Source organism: Taeniopygia guttata, chromosome 3 (assembly GCF_048771995.1).
Source record: "Taeniopygia guttata chromosome 3, bTaeGut7.mat, whole genome shotgun sequence".
In the NCBI taxonomy this organism is placed as follows: domain Eukaryota; kingdom Metazoa; phylum Chordata; class Aves; order Passeriformes; family Estrildidae; genus Taeniopygia; species Taeniopygia guttata.
This window is the reverse complement of record NC_133027.1, coordinates 60,526,279-60,546,157: the sequence shown is the minus strand read 5'-3', so window position 1 is coordinate 60,546,157 and position 19,879 is coordinate 60,526,279. Positions and strand designations below refer to the sequence as shown.

The 19,879-nt window shown below is 34.2% G+C and overlaps 1 protein-coding gene across 4 annotated transcripts in view; it reads right to left on the bottom strand.

Moving 5' to 3' along the window:
• The window catches only part of SCAF8 (SR-related CTD associated factor 8), a 149,904-nt gene that overhangs the window by 104,923 nt on the left and 25,102 nt on the right, over window positions 1–19,879 (bottom strand). For 3 of the 4 annotated variants that reach the window (XM_030268048.4, XM_072926969.1, XM_030268049.4), the window contains exons 4-15: window positions 18,815–18,976; window positions 15,925–16,081; window positions 14,668–14,798; window positions 11,637–11,813; window positions 9,557–9,636; window positions 9,029–9,146; window positions 6,278–6,409; window positions 6,067–6,179; window positions 5,381–5,574; window positions 3,177–3,277; window positions 1,474–1,587; window positions 696–852 (exon numbers count right to left, since the gene is read on the bottom strand). In XM_030268048.4, the coding sequence (XP_030123908.4) occupies window positions 696–852; window positions 1,474–1,587; window positions 3,177–3,277; window positions 5,381–5,574; window positions 6,067–6,179; window positions 6,278–6,409; window positions 9,029–9,146; window positions 9,557–9,636; window positions 11,637–11,813; window positions 14,668–14,798; window positions 15,925–16,081; window positions 18,815–18,976 (1,636 nt within the window). The remainder of the gene's footprint in view (window positions 1–695; window positions 853–1,473; window positions 1,588–3,176; window positions 3,278–5,380; window positions 5,575–6,066; window positions 6,180–6,277; window positions 6,410–9,028; window positions 9,147–9,556; window positions 9,637–11,636; window positions 11,814–14,667; window positions 14,799–15,924; window positions 16,082–18,814; window positions 18,977–19,879) is intronic. The other variant, XM_030268051.4, reaches the window with a different exon arrangement.

Here is a 19,879-nt window from a genome sequence, read left to right as displayed (position 1 = left end):
GTTAAACAAAACTCACCACAACCTCCATTTCTTCCATCTGCCATTTCTTCAAGAATTTTGTACTTTAGGTGTAACATAGTAAATGTGTTTCAGTAATGTTACATGTTTTAATTTTTGTTATTTATACTCAAATTTTCACTCAAAGCAAGATTGTATTTTGACCTGAAGAATCACTGTCAATACTATAAAAATCTCCATTTACTGTTATTTTGATATAGATCTGTTTCAAGAAGTTACAATACAAGTAAATATTTCATAAACCTAACAAACTGTTCAACTAGGTTTCAGAATAAGAGCTAACACTACTTGTTTTCCTGTCTCTCTGATTTTATGGAAAAAATACCATAAGGTTCTATCTGGACAAGTTCTAATTTCAACATAAGTCTTTTATTGGAATATAACACTTTCCTAATCATAAGCAGATAACAATTTCTACCCAAATTAATATTTCACATACCAGTGCACAAGAAGTTCGTAACTCATAAAATATGCTAACCTTTATTAACGAGCCTAAACTAATTATCCTCTGTCACCAATTTTTCTAAAATTAGTTGATTAATCTAAAAATAAAATCTAGATTTCATTATTACAGTGCCATTTATATTGTAAACAAATAGCTAGGAAAATCTATGTAAATTTAAAAAAGAGTATGTATTTCCTAAACAATAAATTTTCTGAAAATTTTCAATCTGTACCTGTATTTACTGTTTCCTGGTCAATCATGCCACCTTCAGCAAAGCCCTCCAAATCATCCAATTTCACTTTCTCCCATGGAATATAGGAAACTCCCAGATCCACATCCCAGAATTGCTTGTATTCTGTTTTCACACCTTTATTCAAAGCCCAAGCAATCTGAAAATAAAACCCAATCAGACAATTTGGTTAAATCATATAACCTGAGAAAAGGGTATTTCAGATTATTGCCATCAATCTTCTGTCACTGCACATCAATCCTCAGTGTCTATTAAAAGTTTTAACAATGCTCGGATTCTAAATGAACCTGCAAGTAGTTGCCTTGGCCTCTACAACAGGTACATGCATGATTAATTACACCAGAAAGCTTAAATTTGTTCTACATTAATCCTAACATATATATGGGGAAATTAAAAATACAGTATTTTAAGGACTTACTCTAAAGTATCAAGCAGGTAGAAGAAACCCCTATAATATTTAACAAAATACTTAACTCCAAGACTAATATTAAGTGACTCAAAAAGTCAGGTACAGGACTTAGGCTGTATGTACATAAACTATTGTCCAGGTGTTTCCTAAAGATCAAGTCATTTTTCTACCTTTGATATTGCCTGTTAAAAGCTGCATTTTACACAGAGAGAAAGCAGTTTACACCTCATTGATTCATTCTTCTTCTCCACATTGTACATTTGAATGAACAGCTGCTAAAAGACAAACCATCATAGTAGAATTGCACTGTGTTTGAAACTGACAGCATCCTTAAGATTAAAATTACCTTACCTTAATAATTTTAGATCCAATTTTATATGACCCAGAACTAAGTTTCTGAAGAGCACGATATGCATCTTGTCTATGTACCATACAGACATAAGCACATCCTCTTGGGGGAATCATCTATGGAAAAAGAGGAGTGGTCTTAAAAAGTAGGAAAATCAGTACTTCAGATTATGTAATGACACTAATTGAATACTAATACTATAGAAGGAAAGGCTTATGTTGTGAAAATGGTTACCTTAATCGGCCATATTAACAAGTTTGGGCATCGAGAAAACTTAGGCATGATACTGGCAGGCTACTTCAGTTACAAAATTTTCAAGAAGCAGCAGGAAACTGAAGAATGAATGTTATAAATGACATGAAATATTTGAACAAGGAGCAGACTGGGAGCTACATTATGACAACTTCAGAAAAGCAGAGGTTGCTACCTATTCTTAAGCTCCAGATTCTCTGTGAGCTGAGCAATACCTTCTCACAGAGGGGCAAAACAGTGAATAAAAGTATATTGCATTTTTGAAGGGTAGACTCCTCATTCTTTAATATGATTTTTTCTAATGTTTTATTGTATTTTTGTATAGCATGTTTTATTTAATGTATGACATAGCATGTAATCTTTGCAAGATTACATATTATGTATGACAATTGCTTACATCTGTTTTAGCCAAAAATCTTGGTGTGCTTTTACACTGTTTAAATGCACACAGTAACATAACAAACGTGTAAGATGACAGACTGTAAACATATTTTCTAAGAATTGCATTAAGATATACATTGTTATTCTAGGTACTTAAGCTTTGTGGAATGTGTAAGATGAACCATCTAGAATATGGTTTGCCTTTGTAATATAACAGGTACTGGGACATGTAATTACTTTCCTTGATTAATAGCCCCTGCAAATCAAAATGAGGTTTAAATGTCTGGCAACGGGGCTGGATTTTTCACTTGTGAAACTTTTTAGAATATTCTGTAAAGTCACAAAAAGTATTCCTTATTAATTACATATTTGAATATATTAACATGACAGGAAAACTGTAAAAGTATTATCTGAAATGAATGAAATTGCATAAGAAGCATTTTAAAACTGCTGATGCAAGAGGAAAAACGAGATTTCTCTCATGCAGATGTGCTGTTTTAGGAGAAAAACACTTTGTTTTGAAACTGAATCATAAGCCATTGAGGTACTACTCTAAACACCTGACTCTAAATTACTCTAAATAACAAGAATTGTATCTCCCAATTATAAGCATCTTTTTAATTGTCATAGTTTAGAAAAAAGGTTTTTTTACAGTATAATTTCTTTTCTTCTAAATGTTTTATCAAGAAGGATTCAACTTAATGAATCCTCTGTTTGGAAAGTAACCAAGAACAATGCGGATACAATTCCACAGGTGTCCTTAGACCAAGGAAAATTTATACCTGGTCCATGACAGTTCACTAAACCAGAACAACCATAACTTTTTGGTTAAACCCTGGTTTAAAAACTGCATAAAGTGCTAGAGCTTAGCCTTTTTACCTTGAAGTGTACTTAGTGCTTCAAAACAGAGTAGATCAAAACCAGGTGACAAATACCATGACCACATTTTTAAAATGTGATAGAAAAGTCTCCTAAATACAAGTTTAAGCAACTGTAACGAATTTAGAGGCATAAGCACGCTCAAATTTCTAGTCTAGCATTTCTGAAACAGCATAGCAACATGCTTACTTACATTAATTGACTCTATTTGTCCAAATTCTTCAAACAAGTTTGTTAAATCTTGCTGTGTAGCCTTCTTGTCTACTTGACCTACCCAAAGAGTAGTACTGCAAACTGTCAAGAGACACATCAATCAAAACACTGAATGTTAGCTTATGAAACACTCTATAGCATGCATGTAAAAGGTTTTAATATTGCCCAGGAATCACTGATAAAAACCCAAGAACAGTAAATCTATTACTATATAGAGTTAAGTACATTAACAAAAATTATAAAGGGTTAAACAACACCAAACATATTCACCACAAGCATTCATTCTTTTTGTTTAATTTTCTTTACAAAATAGTTGTTTTCATAGAAATAAAACTGTAAAAATCTATAGATTATCAGCTAAGGTAAACTGGATTATAAATTACTTCTGGAAAAAAACCCAAAACTTTTCTACATTCCATTAAAAACCATGCCTTTAGGATTCCTGTCAATTTTAACAAAGTAAGACTCAGTTCTAACTGGCTAAAAGTGTATTACAGATGGCACTTAATACTGCAGTAATATGCACTGCATTTTCACCTGAGAATAGCTACAATACTATCAATTTACGACAGGCAAAAACCTGGAAAAAATTTATCTGAGGCCAACCAGGCTGAAGATATGCAATGATACTTCTGATTCTTGTCAATTCCACAACAAGCCCAGATCCCTGCCTTCCAAATGTTCACCCACCCTCCTCACCAAACACAAATACTGCCCAATCTATATGTGCAGCTTGGATTTCTTGGCCTGCCCTACCCTTTACCAAGGAAACATTCCTTCTTCATCACTATCTTGATACATCACATCTCCTTACTGTACCAATCCTGGTGCACCAAAATGGAAACCAGAGCTGTGCATTCTGTCAACTGACATTTTCAATTGACATTAGTACTCTGCAGTGCTGAGAATGACCAGTTGTAAGATTTCTCTTGGACAAAACTTGTTCCTTACGTGCTTGTAGACATCTCTTTTGTATCTCATGGTGTTAAGCTCTAGGAAACAATTCTTCAGATCTCAGCAAGTAACAATAGTGGCTGTCACTGAACAAATTTCATCAAATAGAACACTTGTCAGGTGAATTATTTATTCAATCACTTACCTCCCCCCAAATTTTCCACACTTCACTTAGCCTACTTAGTATCTCCTTTAAACTTCACAGGACCTCAAGTGATGCTTCTGTTCCTTACGTTACTTAACATCTCTGTCTCTCAGCTCCCAACCATTCTGATTATAGCTCCCTGCCTTGTGGACTGCTGGGAGAAATCTACACCTTAAAACCAATTTGTCTCTTTCATATGTAAAACCAGAGAAGAAGCAGGGGGGGGGGGGGGGGAAGTGCACACAAACTGTAGTACAGTCCCCAGTTTAAAGTCACCTTGGAATGATATAAAATATTAATGTGAAGAGAACAGAATATTCTTTCCTTTGCAAAAAATGAGTTGTGAGCTGCTTATCATGTCAGATAAACCATACAGTTCTAAGACACAAGGTAAATGCAAAACTATACCAGAAACAGTTTATAATCTATCTGAACAAATTAAATTCTCAAAATACATTCCCTTTGATTTAAGCAACTGGATGGAAGAACTTATTTTTCTCCTTTCTACCTTCCTTCTTATTAGCATGTAAATTCTCGGTGCAAATGAAAGCAGTGCACAGCAGCACTCTGCAGAGGTTGAAATCCACTTGATTTTTCAACACTTTCTTAAGATACCGCTTTATGGTCTGTCTTACACTAGTGAATTTCACCTGCTTTGGTGCTACATTCCTCTGAAAACCTATTAAAAAACAATGTAAACGTTTTAAAACCTGGACTTCTAAAATATCCATCAAAGTGTTCGAAGCGTGCACTACACCCTTTAACATTTTAACAATTTTCAGACCAACTGCTGGACACATTCAAATGCCAAGTGAAAGACAGCATTAAAGAGAAAGAAGATTGTAACTTAGAGACAGCCTCTCTGCTGAGAAGCATAATCAGTGGTGCAAGTGCGAAACATCAGCAGAACAGTATGATACTTGCTCTTGTCTAAGATGACATGATGTACCTAAGTTGCAAGAAACATTAGAAATTAAACTTCTAAATATATAGGTAGTCAAGATAAATCTTGTTCTGTCAATGGAAACAAAGCCTTTTTTTCATTTAATCCTTCATTAGTAAAACACTATGCAGGTGCTACTTACCACTTAGTGTTTTTGACCGTATAGGAGGCAATCCCTTTTTCTGACGTTCTTTTTCCCTTTCCCTAGCCCTTCTTTCACTGGAGTATGACCGAGATGACTTTCTCTTCCTTTCTCTTGATCTTGAGCGTGAACGTTTTCTGTGTTTCCGCTTACGAGAACCAGACCGTGATCTAGACCTTCGTTTTCTTGGTGACCTACAAAATACTTAATTTTAGTATGCTGAGTTAAAAAAAAACAAAACACTTTGACTTAGTTGTCTTTTAACTATTAACTTTAGGCAGCACACAGGTATTTCCATTATATTCACTAAAACTACTTCAGGAAATAAACTTAATGCCATTTGGGTGAGAAACAGAATATACACCTTAAAACAAAACACATTCAAAATGTTCTGTATCTACAGTACCTAATTCTCTGGCACAGAAAGCCTGTCCAGCTGGCTAGTGTTAGCTACTTTTGTAACCTGAACAGGTCTTAAAAAATTTCAGTTAAACCACCCATATGGCAAATGCACTGTCATACCAAAAGTCTGCATCTAACACATAAATATTTAATGAACATGTCTTTTCAATGCCAAAAACTGCTGATGACAATTTTGGAAAATACAGAATTAAGACTGACAATCACAAATTGCAACTTTTTTTTCAGAAACACTTCATTTGCTTAGTACAAGGTAATTACAAAACCTTGAACGAGATCTTGAACGAGTTCTTGATCTTGAACGAACAGCTGATTTCTTTTCTTCTTGTTCAAAAATCTCTTCTTCAGCAATATCCTGACCTTCATCTATATCCATGTCCTGAGGTCAGACATAAAAGATGTTCAATAACACTTAATAAATTTACTCACAATACATATGACTCCTTTTCAATTTTTGTAATAAAATTTTAGTTTTACCTGTTGTTGAATATCCATGGAATCATCTACATTTGCTTCCACTTCTAAAAACTGCTGTTGACTACTCCCTTGTGATGGTGATGCAGAGTGTTCTGAACCAAAATTTCCTTCTTGATTCTCCTCAGGGCTTGCCTAAATAACAGTTAATAATATACTGTAAACCCCCTTGCAATTACAAATGTAATACTATACAAAAATAATATTCCCACTTCTCATTAATATGAAAGCTGAACTGGATATCAATCCATTCCATTCCTTTTTTATAGTATAATCCTTAAACACAAAACCTTGAAATAATTAATATTTCTGATTACAAAATATTAGTATCTATTTACTAAATATCAAAATTACAGTACACACAGAGTACACGATTTACTGCATAATTCGGCTGCTTCAAAACAGAAATTTACAGGATAAATGTAGCCATATGTTCAGTGACTCTGAAAGACACCCACTTGTCCTCCATGCATATACATTAATAAATGTTATTTTGATACTAACACAATAAAAATATTTTCAATACCACCTGAACTAGTTAAAAAATTTACACTAGTCTGAACTTTTTTACAGTGAATGATTCCAGACAAGCAATTACTGAAAGATAAGGGAGGAAGCTGTGTCATTTGTGTCAATATGGCAATTTCAAGAGGTCTAACAAAATAAGCAGTACTGAAAAAACACCAAAATTAATGAATATGGAATACTCGAGGTGTTGATGATTTGCTACGGGAAAAGCTGTACCAGCCTGTGCTTTGCCTGAAAGTACAGATTTGGAAAAAATATCTCTAAGATACAAGATAAATTCGAGAACCAGAATAAATGAAATTAAAATATTCAGAAATTATATGAGAATAATTTTGAAAAGCAATTTAAAATCTGTAATCCATTACTGCAGGTAAACATTTCAGTGATCGTCACTATATTTTAACTTTTAATTAAACAAATACCACAGGTTCTGTCTGCCAGAGAATAAGAGGAAGTTAGCAGAATGACTAGTAGCAACAATTTTATCTCTATATTTTTTAAACATCTTGTAGCAAGTTTGTAAAAAAATATTCTACTGTAATTTAGTTAATTTATTTGCCTTCTGACAGAATGTTTCGCCTCATATTCCTTATATCTAATTATTCTTCAACCATTTATTTCTTGGTGTCAATGCCTATAATTCTTGTTGCGCCTTCTGTTTTTATCTTCTGTCCTCTCCTCCTTTCCCTCTGTTCCTCATCAGATGCCTGAAAATGTTGTTTTGTACTTTATCTTTCCTTCTCTTTCCTTTTGATCTTTCTCAATGAAACTTACACATGGAATTAAAGAAAATATTACCTATAACATACTGCAGTCACTACAAAGTAGTTCCAGCAGTTTGTATCTTTTAGCTGTTATCGAAGTGGAAAAAAACACTTTCTCTCCATACTGACTAGACAAGACTGGATCTGAAGGGAAAATTTGTCAGGTGTTGTAATAGAAAATTAAATAGTAAGGGGAGAGTCAAGGAAATGTTCTACCCATAAACTTTGATTTTGCTTATTTTACAATAGTTAGGCATTCAATATTTTTATTTTCAAATTAGACAGATACTTTTTGGTATGACACATCAAAAGCTTCTCAAACAGATAATTCCTCATTGCTTTATTCCTTTACAACATTTCTAGTGTTTAGAAACAGAAATGGCTAGATGTTCATCAAGACCTAGAACTATTTAGAGTCTGTAGCTATGCTGTATATTCTTTTCCATTTACTACACTTAAATGAGAAATGAAAATAAAACAGTAAAATAAAGCCGTAAAGAAACAGTATCGAGTAAAAATTAAATTAATAAAGTCAGAAATTTAAAGCTTAAATGGCATTCTTGATTGAAAGCTGAGCCACTTGGCTCAGGCAGTGGAATAGATTGTTCAGGGTGGTGGTGCACAGCTTGAAATAAAATCTACAACAGGTGTTTGTTAAGTTTGTGATCCTTTGTCTTTTCTTTCACTCTGAGATTTCTATTTTCCTGTGAAACCAGATCCAAATACTCCACATGAAGTCTACTTCATACATGGCCAGGATCAAGACAAAATACTTTTGTTTGTTTTGTTTGTGGGGTTTTTTGTTTGCTTGTTTTTGGTTTGTTTTTTTTTTTTTTTGAAAGGGATCAGGAGGGAAAAAGAACATTTAAGTACTGAGGATTAATCTCAGTAGAAATAAGCCAAGTTTCTTTAGTGTAGAGAGGACAGGAACCTTGGGTTATCTCAAGAACCAGTTCTTAATGAATAATTTCTCAAGAAATACGTGATTATTTCTTAGCTTAGATTCTTCAACAGAATTATTTCACCAATTATTAGTCAAGACATAAAATCTGGGGAAATTTAAAGTTACTCACAGTCTCTGTCCTCCCCTCAGAGACAGGAGCATAACCACTTCATTGCTCACCTTATTCCTTTTGCAAGCATGGGAAAGCTTTTTTTTCCCCCCATATAAAGAGCTGAACAGACTAAGCACAGTCATGTCTAACTAACCTAATGAGCACTCTTTCCTATGAGAAACAAAATGTACTCCCCACATTTGGTTGTGGGGTTTTTTCCTGCTTTAAGCACTTTTTCCACCTACTCCACTTACTCTGCAAGCTTCTGTTACATAGTCAGCTAGTGACAAAGACTTTAATTATATGAAAACTGCCAGCAACATCATAATTTTTTTGTCCTGGTACATGCTTTTTTTAATCATAGGAGAACATAAATTACTACAACAGCCACAAGATGGAGTTCTTACCTTTTGAGGCTGCTGCTGCTCCAGAAGCTGTTGTCTTAGATGTTCTAAATTTTGCTGCTGTAGCTGTTCAGCTAGTTGGTGAAAAAGTGAGTTGTTCACAGATTCTGGTACTAATGGCCTAAAATGAAATAACTTAAATTAAAAAAAAATAAAAAAAGCCTACAGTTTTTCTGTTCATTTAAACAGTTAGTAAACAGGTCTTCACTTGAAACTGTGTTTCAAGTTGAACTAAAATGTAAAACAATGAGGACAATGGAGCCAGTTCCACCTTCTAATATCATCACTATCCCATCAACTGTATGAATGTAACTGTAAAAAGCAAAGAACATGCTAACTTTATCCTAAAAAAAAAAAAATCTGGAACACAGATTTATAATAAAATGTATATGTTAATTTAGAAAACTGTCTTTTCCTACTGTTTTTGTGTATTTATAGTCTGAAATAAGTATTTTCCGTACTTAATTGTAATTTTCAACTAGCATCAGGCAAATTTTAGCATTTTCCATAAAACACATAGCTTGGTCTTACAACTGGGAAGAGGGAGTTTCCTTTTTAGGCTCTTCATTTTGTTCAGATTCTTCCCCAAAGTCAAACCTGTCCATCAGCTTCTAGGAGAAAACAAAATAAACATTACTGAACACTCCTTAAATGTCCCTTTAAGTATATTTCCTTTTCATTAGGAAGATGCTCTTATTTCTCAACTTAAAAAAAAAAAAGTTTGTAAAATAACCTGAAGAAACTACTAAGTGTCATAGTGCTATTGTTACCAAACTCTTGAGTGCATTAAATCTTGGCAGAGTTTTCCTGATATCTGCTGCAACAAATACAACTACATGTTCTTTCCATAGTAACTAAGAGCTACTTTGGAGTAAAGCTTAAATAAAGATTAATTTTATGTAACGGTATCTTTAGTTAGAAGAAATGACTAAAAAAAGGCCAACTACTCAATCCTTTGGTAACCATCAAACTGCTCTGCTCATATCAAGAGAAGACCTAAAGCTTGATTATTTCACAAAAAATTACTGTATTTTTACAGACATGTGTCATTTAGACAACCTGAATTCCTTCAAATATACTGCTCCTTGAAAACAACTTCTCACATAGTCTGCAAAAAAAAAAATCAAAGCAAGCAGTTATGTAAGAGGAATAATCCTTCTAATGAATAAAAAGAAAGGTAACTGACAAGGAGAAAAACTTGGATAAACTTTCCGTGTTATCTGTGAAGATACCTACATAGGAGTTCTGCTTAAGTAAAAAAAGTTTGTTTACTAATTTTTAGAAGTTCAGAAGCATTTTAGCAGCATCCTACTTTCTTGAAGAGAAAAACTAAGGAAAAAGCATGAAGAAATACAACAGATGTTATTTGCCAGTGAGATTGCATTTTTTCACTATTTAATGAAAGAGATGTGCTATTAAAGCCATGTCCATGCATCTTTATAAACCTTGGAAGTATTCTGAAAAGCAGAGCTAATGCTATTACTACCACCTCCTCCTTCTCAAACCTTTACCTCAGAAGAAATAAAATACTTTCTGTATGTAAATATTACAGCAATCCCTATTAACTGATATATTCATTCCCGGGATCACACCCTTCTCAAGTTGATGGTTACAGCTGTGGTATAGCATGAGTACAGGCCATTCTCTTCCTGACTTATTTTTACAGCTGCAATACTTTCAATAAAAAGAGATTATCTGAGTGAAGAATAAAAAAGGGGTTTTTGCTTCTTCAACTTCCTTATTCTTACTATTTATTCACTCCAGGACAATCTCTTCCCAAGACAATAGAACAATGCTTTTTTTATTTCTTTCTTTAGTTAGTTATAATTCTTTGAGCAGAAGTTCTTCCTTCTTAATTTTCTTTATTATAGGTATTATACTACTATGACTGCAATTGCCTGCATGGTTGTTAACCACCTGGCATGCAATAACATTGGTATTTTTAAATTCCTGCATTCAGATTTTGTTTGTAATTTGGTTTTGGGGGTTTTTGGCTCTTTTTTTTAGTGGGGGGTGGATGTTGGTGTTTGATTTTTTGGTAGGTTGGTTTTGGGTTGTTTGCAATGAAAGTTTCTTTACCTACAGGTTTATTTATTCACTTACATCACTTTGTGGCTAAGATTAAAGTTTTCTTTATAATGAAAGTTTTATAATAAAGTTTTCTTTATAATGGCACATACTTTATAATGCAAGAAAATCAAAAATCCAACTTTTTACTCTTCTGAGGAAACAGTGTATATTAATTCCTGCATATTTTCATTTATTACCTTATAAGAAACAATTCTCATTACTGTGTTACAGAGAGTGCGAAAACATATGGCTTAACTTTGTTAAATCATAAATCAAATCCATTACCATATTCAATAATCTTTGTGGGTCTCTTCCAACTCTAGGTATTATATGTATTATACAATGGGCTATTTAGCCCTAAACTCATATAAAACTTATATTTTCATTTCAACTACTGCCTTGTTTTTTATTTTTAAGCAGTATACTTTATTGTATATTAATGTATTTTTTAAATGTCCAAAGTCAAACAATACAATCCAAAAGAATTTCTCACATATAGTTAAAAAAATACTTCTTCAAATTTCTATTATTCTACTTCTACCTTATTAAAAGAGACACTCTGTTCCAGTGGAGTAAGTGTGTTAGCAGCAGCAGCTGCAGCTGTGAGTTGTGCTGTGAGCGCCTGTAACTGGACAACGAGACCGGCATCCAGGGCTTGAAGTAGTGAAGGCTGAGGTTTCTGCTGCTGTATCTGCAGCGTCTGTATCAACTGCTGAAGCTAAAAGAGAAAAGATAACAAGTACATTGAACAAGATTTTTTTAAAGCAAAAAAACAAAGTACAAAATAGACTTTTCCCCTTCCACTTACAAAAACTCCCAGGAATGAAGTATCATCTAACCTATAGCTATTATTTTGTCTTAATTTGTTTTCATTTACAGCAAATTTTGTTCCCACTTACTGGCTAATTTGTTTTCTGGGGCTGATAAGATAGGCAGATGCTTCTTCTTCCTAACTTGCTCTGACAGGTTGCATGATGATGCCAGTCACCACTCAGGATTTCCTGCTTTCTAGTGTTCCCCCTCTTCTGTTTCTCCAGTTTGATTCCTTTTGACCTGAAAAAAATCTGTTAGCCTATTCCAGCTTCCTAAAGGCCCACCTATATTAAGATAATCTGTGTCCTGTCACAGCATTTGTAGAGAGAAAAGAACTGCACTGTGGCAAGCTCCACTTTATGCCAATGCAACTTGTTCACAGGGAGAGCTTGCATCTGTGTCTCTGCACAAGCCACAAGTGAAATCTCATGGTGAAACTCAGGTGTGGGTTGATAGAATGCAATTCTCCTGCTATGTTAACAAAACATCAAAAACAAATGTACAACCAATCACTTGGTCTATCTTGATTTCCTTACTTCAAATTCATATCTGTATATAATCTTTTAGAGAAGCTGCCCTAATAAGGAAATAAAAGGCTTTTTCATGTGGAGATCAATTTATCTGTTGAACAGGGATGCTTCCACAAAATTGTGCTGATTTGCCTTAAGAAAAAATATTAACCCCATTGAAAGAAGCTGTCCTAAACCACTGTTGAATTAGAGGAAGCAGTTCTTTGACATTCCTCGAGATAAATCTCTAGAGTCTTATCTTTAGATATTTGTGTAAAAAAGGTTGAGCAAATTCAGGTAGTTCAAACTTGCTGATACAAGTCCCTGATTACCCTTACCTTCAATATTCCAACCCCTTATAAGATTCCTCATTGAACTCTTAAATGGTTCAATCCCTCCCTCCTTACGAGCTTCACTGAAACTTCATAAACTGATTAGGTGGAATTTCTTTTCCACAATGTATCAAAAATGTGTGAGACCCTTTTTCAAGATAGTTTTAACCTTCTGCTAATAGGAAACCATTTTCCCTATTCTTTTAAAACCAGTTATACAGATTTTTTATACAGCAGAGCCTCTGAAAAGGCTTCAATTGTTGTTCTACCTCAGCAAGAGCTTTCCTGATTACTGTAATAGGCAAAGCTGAAGAGTTCCCCCCTCACCCGCCTTTGTCTGATATAGCTGGTCCAGCCAGTGCATTGCTCTCAGTAGGAAGGAATCAAACTGAAGAGGCAGAGATGGAGGCCCTAGAGCGGAAAAATCCTGGGTGGGCACCATTCTTGCTGTTTTCACATTCTTGTTAGTCACATCTTTCTTATCCAGCCCTCTCTTATATCTAGACTCTCAATTTACCTGCACGCATTTTCACCCATAAAACACAACTGTAGGATTAAATCAAGGTCTTTGGAGCTGGGGAGCCAGGGAGAGGCTGTGGCAGAAGGACTGGTTTGGAGAACAAGAACAGAAGAGATGGACAGGATGTAAGCAAATATAATTCCTCTACCAATCCTAGACATCTGCACGTACGTATTTATTGTGTACCCAGTCTGTCTCTTTTCTTCTGCTTAAGACTATTTTGAGCTAAATATCCAAATGTTATTTCTTTGTGATCTGCTATCTTCAGAATTTTAATTCCCTTCTCATCTTCATTTTTTTCTCTTGCTTCATTTTCTTTATTTATATTCTCCAAGCAACAATCTTTAAAATTACTTCACTGACTTTCCACATATTTACCATTCTCATTTCAGTTTCTTTTTTTAAGAGCTAGTCCACTACTTTCCCTTCATATTACCCAAAATATCCCACAAACTCGTTTTGCTTTGATTTTTAGTGACTTTGTTTCTTTCAGTGTAATCAGATCAAAATATTCCCTCCACTTGACTTCTGAACAATTACAGACAAGTCTAGTTAGCTAAACACAGTAAAACATTCTCACTAAGTAAAGTTGTTCTTGTCAGCACCAGAGCTTTCACTGACCACTGCTTTTACTCATATGTGTGAGATCTTTGTTGAGTATGCCAGCAGATAAAACAACCTCAGTCCAAATAAAAATCATGTCAAAGTTATGCCATAGCTCTAGCACAGCCTGAAAAATTATCTACATTTTTACAGAAAGCCAATTGTGTATGCTTAACTTATGTAACCATAGATAATGAGGACAAGCAATTCTTGTGATGCTGGACATTAAGACATTTTTGGAGTTGAGCATTTAAAAATTGAATAATACAGTAACTTCCAAAATCTTGTTTCTGAATGCTGCAAAATAAAATCTATGTTTAGCTGATGGAAAGATAAAAAATTGAATCAGCACACTTGCTGAAGAAGTTTGCTCCCATTCTGTAATTCTGTACAAGTTTAGCTCTTCTTCAGGCATCCAGCAGAGACATACGCTTTAACTTGCATTCTACTTTCTATCTATATGCATGAAATCTTATTGTTGCTCTTGATTTAGTCATTTGCAATATATCTGTACTTGTCATCTACATAGACAAGTATTTATTACAGACCATCTTCTGAGACACTTTCAAGTCTTCAAACCTGCTGCTTTTAAACAGGGCTGGCTACAAAAGGTAACACAGAGTTTTAACTGACCTGAAACTTACTTGTGATGAACAACCCCATGAGAAAGTAAACATGGATACTGGACATATATATAAGAGATACACATGAAAGCATTTCTTACCTGTATCTTAAAGACACAAAGTATCAGACAGTCTACAGTGTCTACAGTGTAACTGTCTACAAAATAGTTACCTGTTGGCCTTGAGGACTCTGTAAAATCTGTGCAACAGCAGCAAGGGTGTCTGTGTTAGCAATCTGAGATACCCAAGGATCAGGCAAACTCTGCGCCACATTGGCTGGGGTAACTGGAGTCACAGGTGTACCTAAAAAAGAGAAAAGTCAATATGTTAAAATATTTTATATAGAAAATAAAAATAGTGTTAGAGAAGGAAAAAACCTGCTGTCATTAAACACTGAGAAAGCACATCACTTTAAACTAGTTTTCTGACATACACAAGAGCACACAGAAATAATAGACTAACATCAACATTCATCAAGTAGCAGAATTACTTTGTGTTAGTTGAGACTAGTGGGACTACCAACAAAAACACTGATAAAGGCGAGATAAATAGGTTTCACCCAGTATTCCAAAATATTCAGTGGAAATTACATATACCAAAAGATAATTGTTAGCAATCTATTTGTCAGCTAGTCCAAATCTCACTGGACTTGCACTTTATCCCTGGGAAGAGTCTTAGAGAGTCTACTAAAAATTTCAACCTGCATCAGCTGGATTAATGAGGATTGCTTGTTTTATGTTTTTTTCTCAAGAGAAACACTGAGACTAAATCAGTACTCTGATAATTAGTTTCATGTCATAATCCAGAAGAATCCTCCATACCTGCAAATACTTTTGCATTTATAGCTCAGAAGTAGAGGTACACCAATGAACGCTAAGTATTACTAGATCACTGTTTTAAAAGTCAGTGTGCATCAGAATTTAAGACCTATGATTCCAACAATTTAATGTAGTCATAGTATATAAAAATCAAGTACTGAGCTGGAAGATGCAGAAAAGGCACTCCAAGATCTGAAAATCTCACATATTTGGTTTGCCAATGAAAACTAAGATGAATTTGTCTATCTCATTGCTTTTCAGCATGGGATCAGCAAAAGGTGGGTTATAAAATCAGGTGCCAAAAGCCATTCCTATCTGGCTAATTTCACATACATCCCAACCTCAAAAGAAAAAATTTTGATGAAGTGGAAAGTTAAAAATCCATTTTCCTGCCATCTATCTACATAAGTAAGGCAGATGCTCAGAGCACAAAACAATCAAGCCCACTTTTTTAACAAAGTTTTCCTGTTTCCCTGATCTTCATGGTGTTTGTAATATACTTCTTTCTAGCATTCATTTGAGTGAGATATTTAAGCATGTTAACAGGCAACATACCAAAGCTGACAGAAGTGTTTTGATTCAAAGTATGACTTCCATCTGGTTCTGTTTACCTGGTGTATTGTTGCTCATAGCAGCTGTAGTGCTGGGCAAGACAGGGGTCACAACGGGAGGAGGAATTCCTGCTGCCATATCCAAGAGAGGCTGAATAATTTCACTCTTGAACACATTATTCTTCTGCCATAAATTTAGCACTCTAACAATTTTACTCTAGAATGAAGAAAAGACAGCAAAAGTTCAGAGTCATACTTATTTTTCTTTTTGTTATTTATTACAGAATTCTTAGCTAGCAAATTTAATCTGTCTAGACTGAAGGATCTTTAGGTTTGCAAACAATAAGCACCACAACAATGATGTCTAAACTATGAACCTGAGACTGATCCTAGGCAACAGCAAAGAGCTACTATACACAGGTGACAATGTTCTCTCAACAAAAAATGTGACTTTAGTCTTGGAAGGTGATATGGAAAGAAAATAATTGTTAGGAACCATTTGAAAGGATTACTAATAATTAAAATAATGAATTATTCGTCTCCTATTTTTTAAAATTAACATATAAAAATGAAATTCTGTTTTGCCTATGAACCAAAATAATTTAAGTGCACTGAAAAATGGGCATATACTACTAAGACAGCTAAATATTTTTATTAGAAAAGCAGCTTAATATTTTGCAAGATTTTTTGACAAAGTGAGGAATTTAAAAGTTTAAACTGGAACACAGTTACCTGCCTATTGAAAATACATAGTAATATTTAAAAAGGTAGATCATGGGGAAGGAAACCCCAAAATTAAGACTTCATACTATTCCCCTAGCTGTAACTCATTGTTCAGCTTACATTTCTATTACATTTTTTTCTATTACAGTAGAAGCATTCTATTACATCACAAACAGATCATCATTTTGATCTGCCTCTAGCCATTTTTTTCAATAAGCTTAACTTCCACCAAAAAGGAAATATTTGGGAAAAAAAAATCAGTTGCATTACAAAGAGCAGGAAATTCTTCATAGCATCTGGCATTTGCTGTCACAAAGGTGGTTTAAGTACTTGAGTTCTATAAAACAAGAACATAGAGTACTTAGCCACAGTGTTTGACACAAAAACTAAGTCTGTTTGCCCAGAACTGTAAGAAGATACTTAAAGAGAAGTGCTGAATTTTCACTGCATGGAAGATGCAATTTAGAGATCCCTTAACAAATCTCTGAAGGCTTCCACTCAGCATTTCAGTCTGAAATGCTTTAAAGTCTGTATTATAAGCAGTTCTTGTCAAGTCCATCAGAGGCTCTAACTTCCCTCATCTCTCCAAAACAGGAATACAAAACTGTTTCTGTGGCTCTGTATCTGCCCACACCTTGCACTTTCTCTGGGTCAGACAAAGGAGTCAGTGGGGTGTTTTTGTTGTTACTTTAAATGAAATGTTACTGCATTTCTGCTTGATTTAAAAACAAGTTCTACATTTGCTCATATAAAGGTAACTGCTGTGTTTCTCCATTATGCCTTTCAATCAGATTAAACATCAAAATGTTATAAACCAGGTACATATCTTGGTCTCTGGCAGCTCAGTTTTTTGCTAGGCAAGGTATAGGATAACCACTTTCACAGCACAAAGACCCTCCTATAATATTGAATCCATATGCAGCACAGCAGCAAGACTTGAACTGAAAAATAGTCTTACGCTGAGGTGAAAAATATCCTAGAAATTAACCCAGGAGGACTTTTGTGGACCCTAAATAGACAAGGTTTTACTATCTCTCTTCACACCAAACACCTCTAATGCAATACATTAATTGGCATGCATTAAAATATCACAGGCAAATACTGCTATTTCTTAGCCTACGATAAATTATGTATATTTTTAAACCAGACACAAACTGAGTACTTGCATCCATCCTTGTTCCACCCTCTCCTTCAATACATCAGGCTATTTCTGTATTAGTATATTTCCCAAAGTAGCAAGCTAAGTGAGTTCACAAAACACACTAATACTTCTAAAGGAATACAACTAAATGAATAAAAGTATAAGTTAAAAATTTGTGCCTATTTATAAAAAAAAAAAAAAAACCCACAGTAAAACACTGTGGAATTGAAGCAGCACAAGTTAATCACACAGATAACCTACATCCAGACTGGAAAAATGTTATTTTTCCAGTTATTTATTTAACTCAAATAACCTGTTCAGCAACACCTCAGAACTCAGTGAAGAGAAGACAGACATCCTTAGCCAAGTTTATCCAACTAAGTAAAATTTCCAGGTCCTGACACATTTTCCTGCAGAGGTCTTAACTACTCTAAAAAGGCAGGGATCCTAAGACAGCACAATGGCTGAATGTGCCTTAATCACCTTCCATGGATACCTTGGGTTTTCATATCTCTGGTTAAAAAATACAGCTGTAGGAACGCATGTAACTATTCTAAATATAACTCTTCCTGTAGCATCCAGCCTCACTTACTACTTTACCTAATGACTTTATTACACAAGTTTCTGAGAAGACAAAACCCTTTGAATTCTCCACCTTTTTGCAGCTATTCAATAAGAAGAAACACTACTTATTTTAAAACTAAGGGACAAATATCAAGGAAGTTAAATTGCCTGCACTCTGCTATTTCCAGCCAACCTTTAAGAAACAGAATTTGGCGGCTGTCTCAACTACTGTGATCCAAGGGAACAGCTGAACTAGTGAGTCAAACTCTATAAGTTAAACCTTATTTAGCTGTGGATAATCACAGAGTCAAAGGAAAGACGACCTTTTCAAAACTCTTATAATCTCACTGGATGTATCTTTCCATTCCCTACACTAAGACAAGCATCATTAAGAAGTACATATACAGGGCAAGTTTATAAGTAGATCCCCACCAGCAAGTAGAAAGTGAGATGAAAATCTTTATTCTTTATAGATGATATGCTAAAGACTGCTTTAACTAGAAAGATCTGTAAGTAGTTTACCTTGTCATCACCAGGACAACGGTACAAGTTCTGGAAAGTGTTGATGATGTTATTGCTGAATCTTGGCGCAAATACATCCTTTTCTTGTCCAAATTGATGCCGGGACTGTCTCACAATGGAGTCAATGACATACAGACCAGGCACCTTGTACTCTGGTTTGCACTAGAAAGAATGGTAATTTAAAAGGAGTATACATGAAAAACAACCAAAGCCATTTACAGCAGAGTAGATATAAACAATCCTCTCTAATTTTTAAGTGGGTCCAAGTATACTGAAATGCATTATATTATAAATTGTGGAAAATGAAACTTTCTCAAATAACTCATCAAAAGTGAAACTTTCTCAAATCACTCATCTAACCGCTAATGTTTAAATTATCACATCTATATACATTCTGAAAACATGTAAATTGTGTAAAATCAATTTCTTACTGCTAAAGAATTAACTTTTAAAAATCTATCAAAAAAATTAACACAAAATCCACATATCCTTTTAAAATGTACACTCTATTTTCAAAGTACTTCATAAAGCATGACCAAATTCTTAATAGTGAATTTTAACTAGCTGTAAATGTAACTCAGGATATTTTTGTCCTTCTTTATGATCAAAGTAAGCATTACGGTTAAAATTTGTTTGTTTTACATTGTTGTAATTAGGGTATGGTATATCCTCCCCTGTAGGAGAAAAACATATTTATGGGGATACCTATTTGGTTGAGAATATAACAATGATATTTATTTTACAACTCTGGAAAACTTGCATAATTTACAAACAGCATGAGATTTGTAAGGCATGTCTGCTAACTAAAATACTAATTAAGTAATTTACTTTCTTAACAACTAATGCTAAATCTTTTGTCTTTCAACTGCAAAGTAATTACACCACATTACTACAACCAATTTTAAGATAGAATGAAATATGGTCCACAAATATAATGAAGTCAGCATCAGAATACATTATGTTATGGATTCACTTAATAAATATTGGGTGTATATCACACAAGGTATTATGGAAAACATGGGAAAGGACATCCTTTTTCCTCTCTGGTCCTGTAGACATACTGTG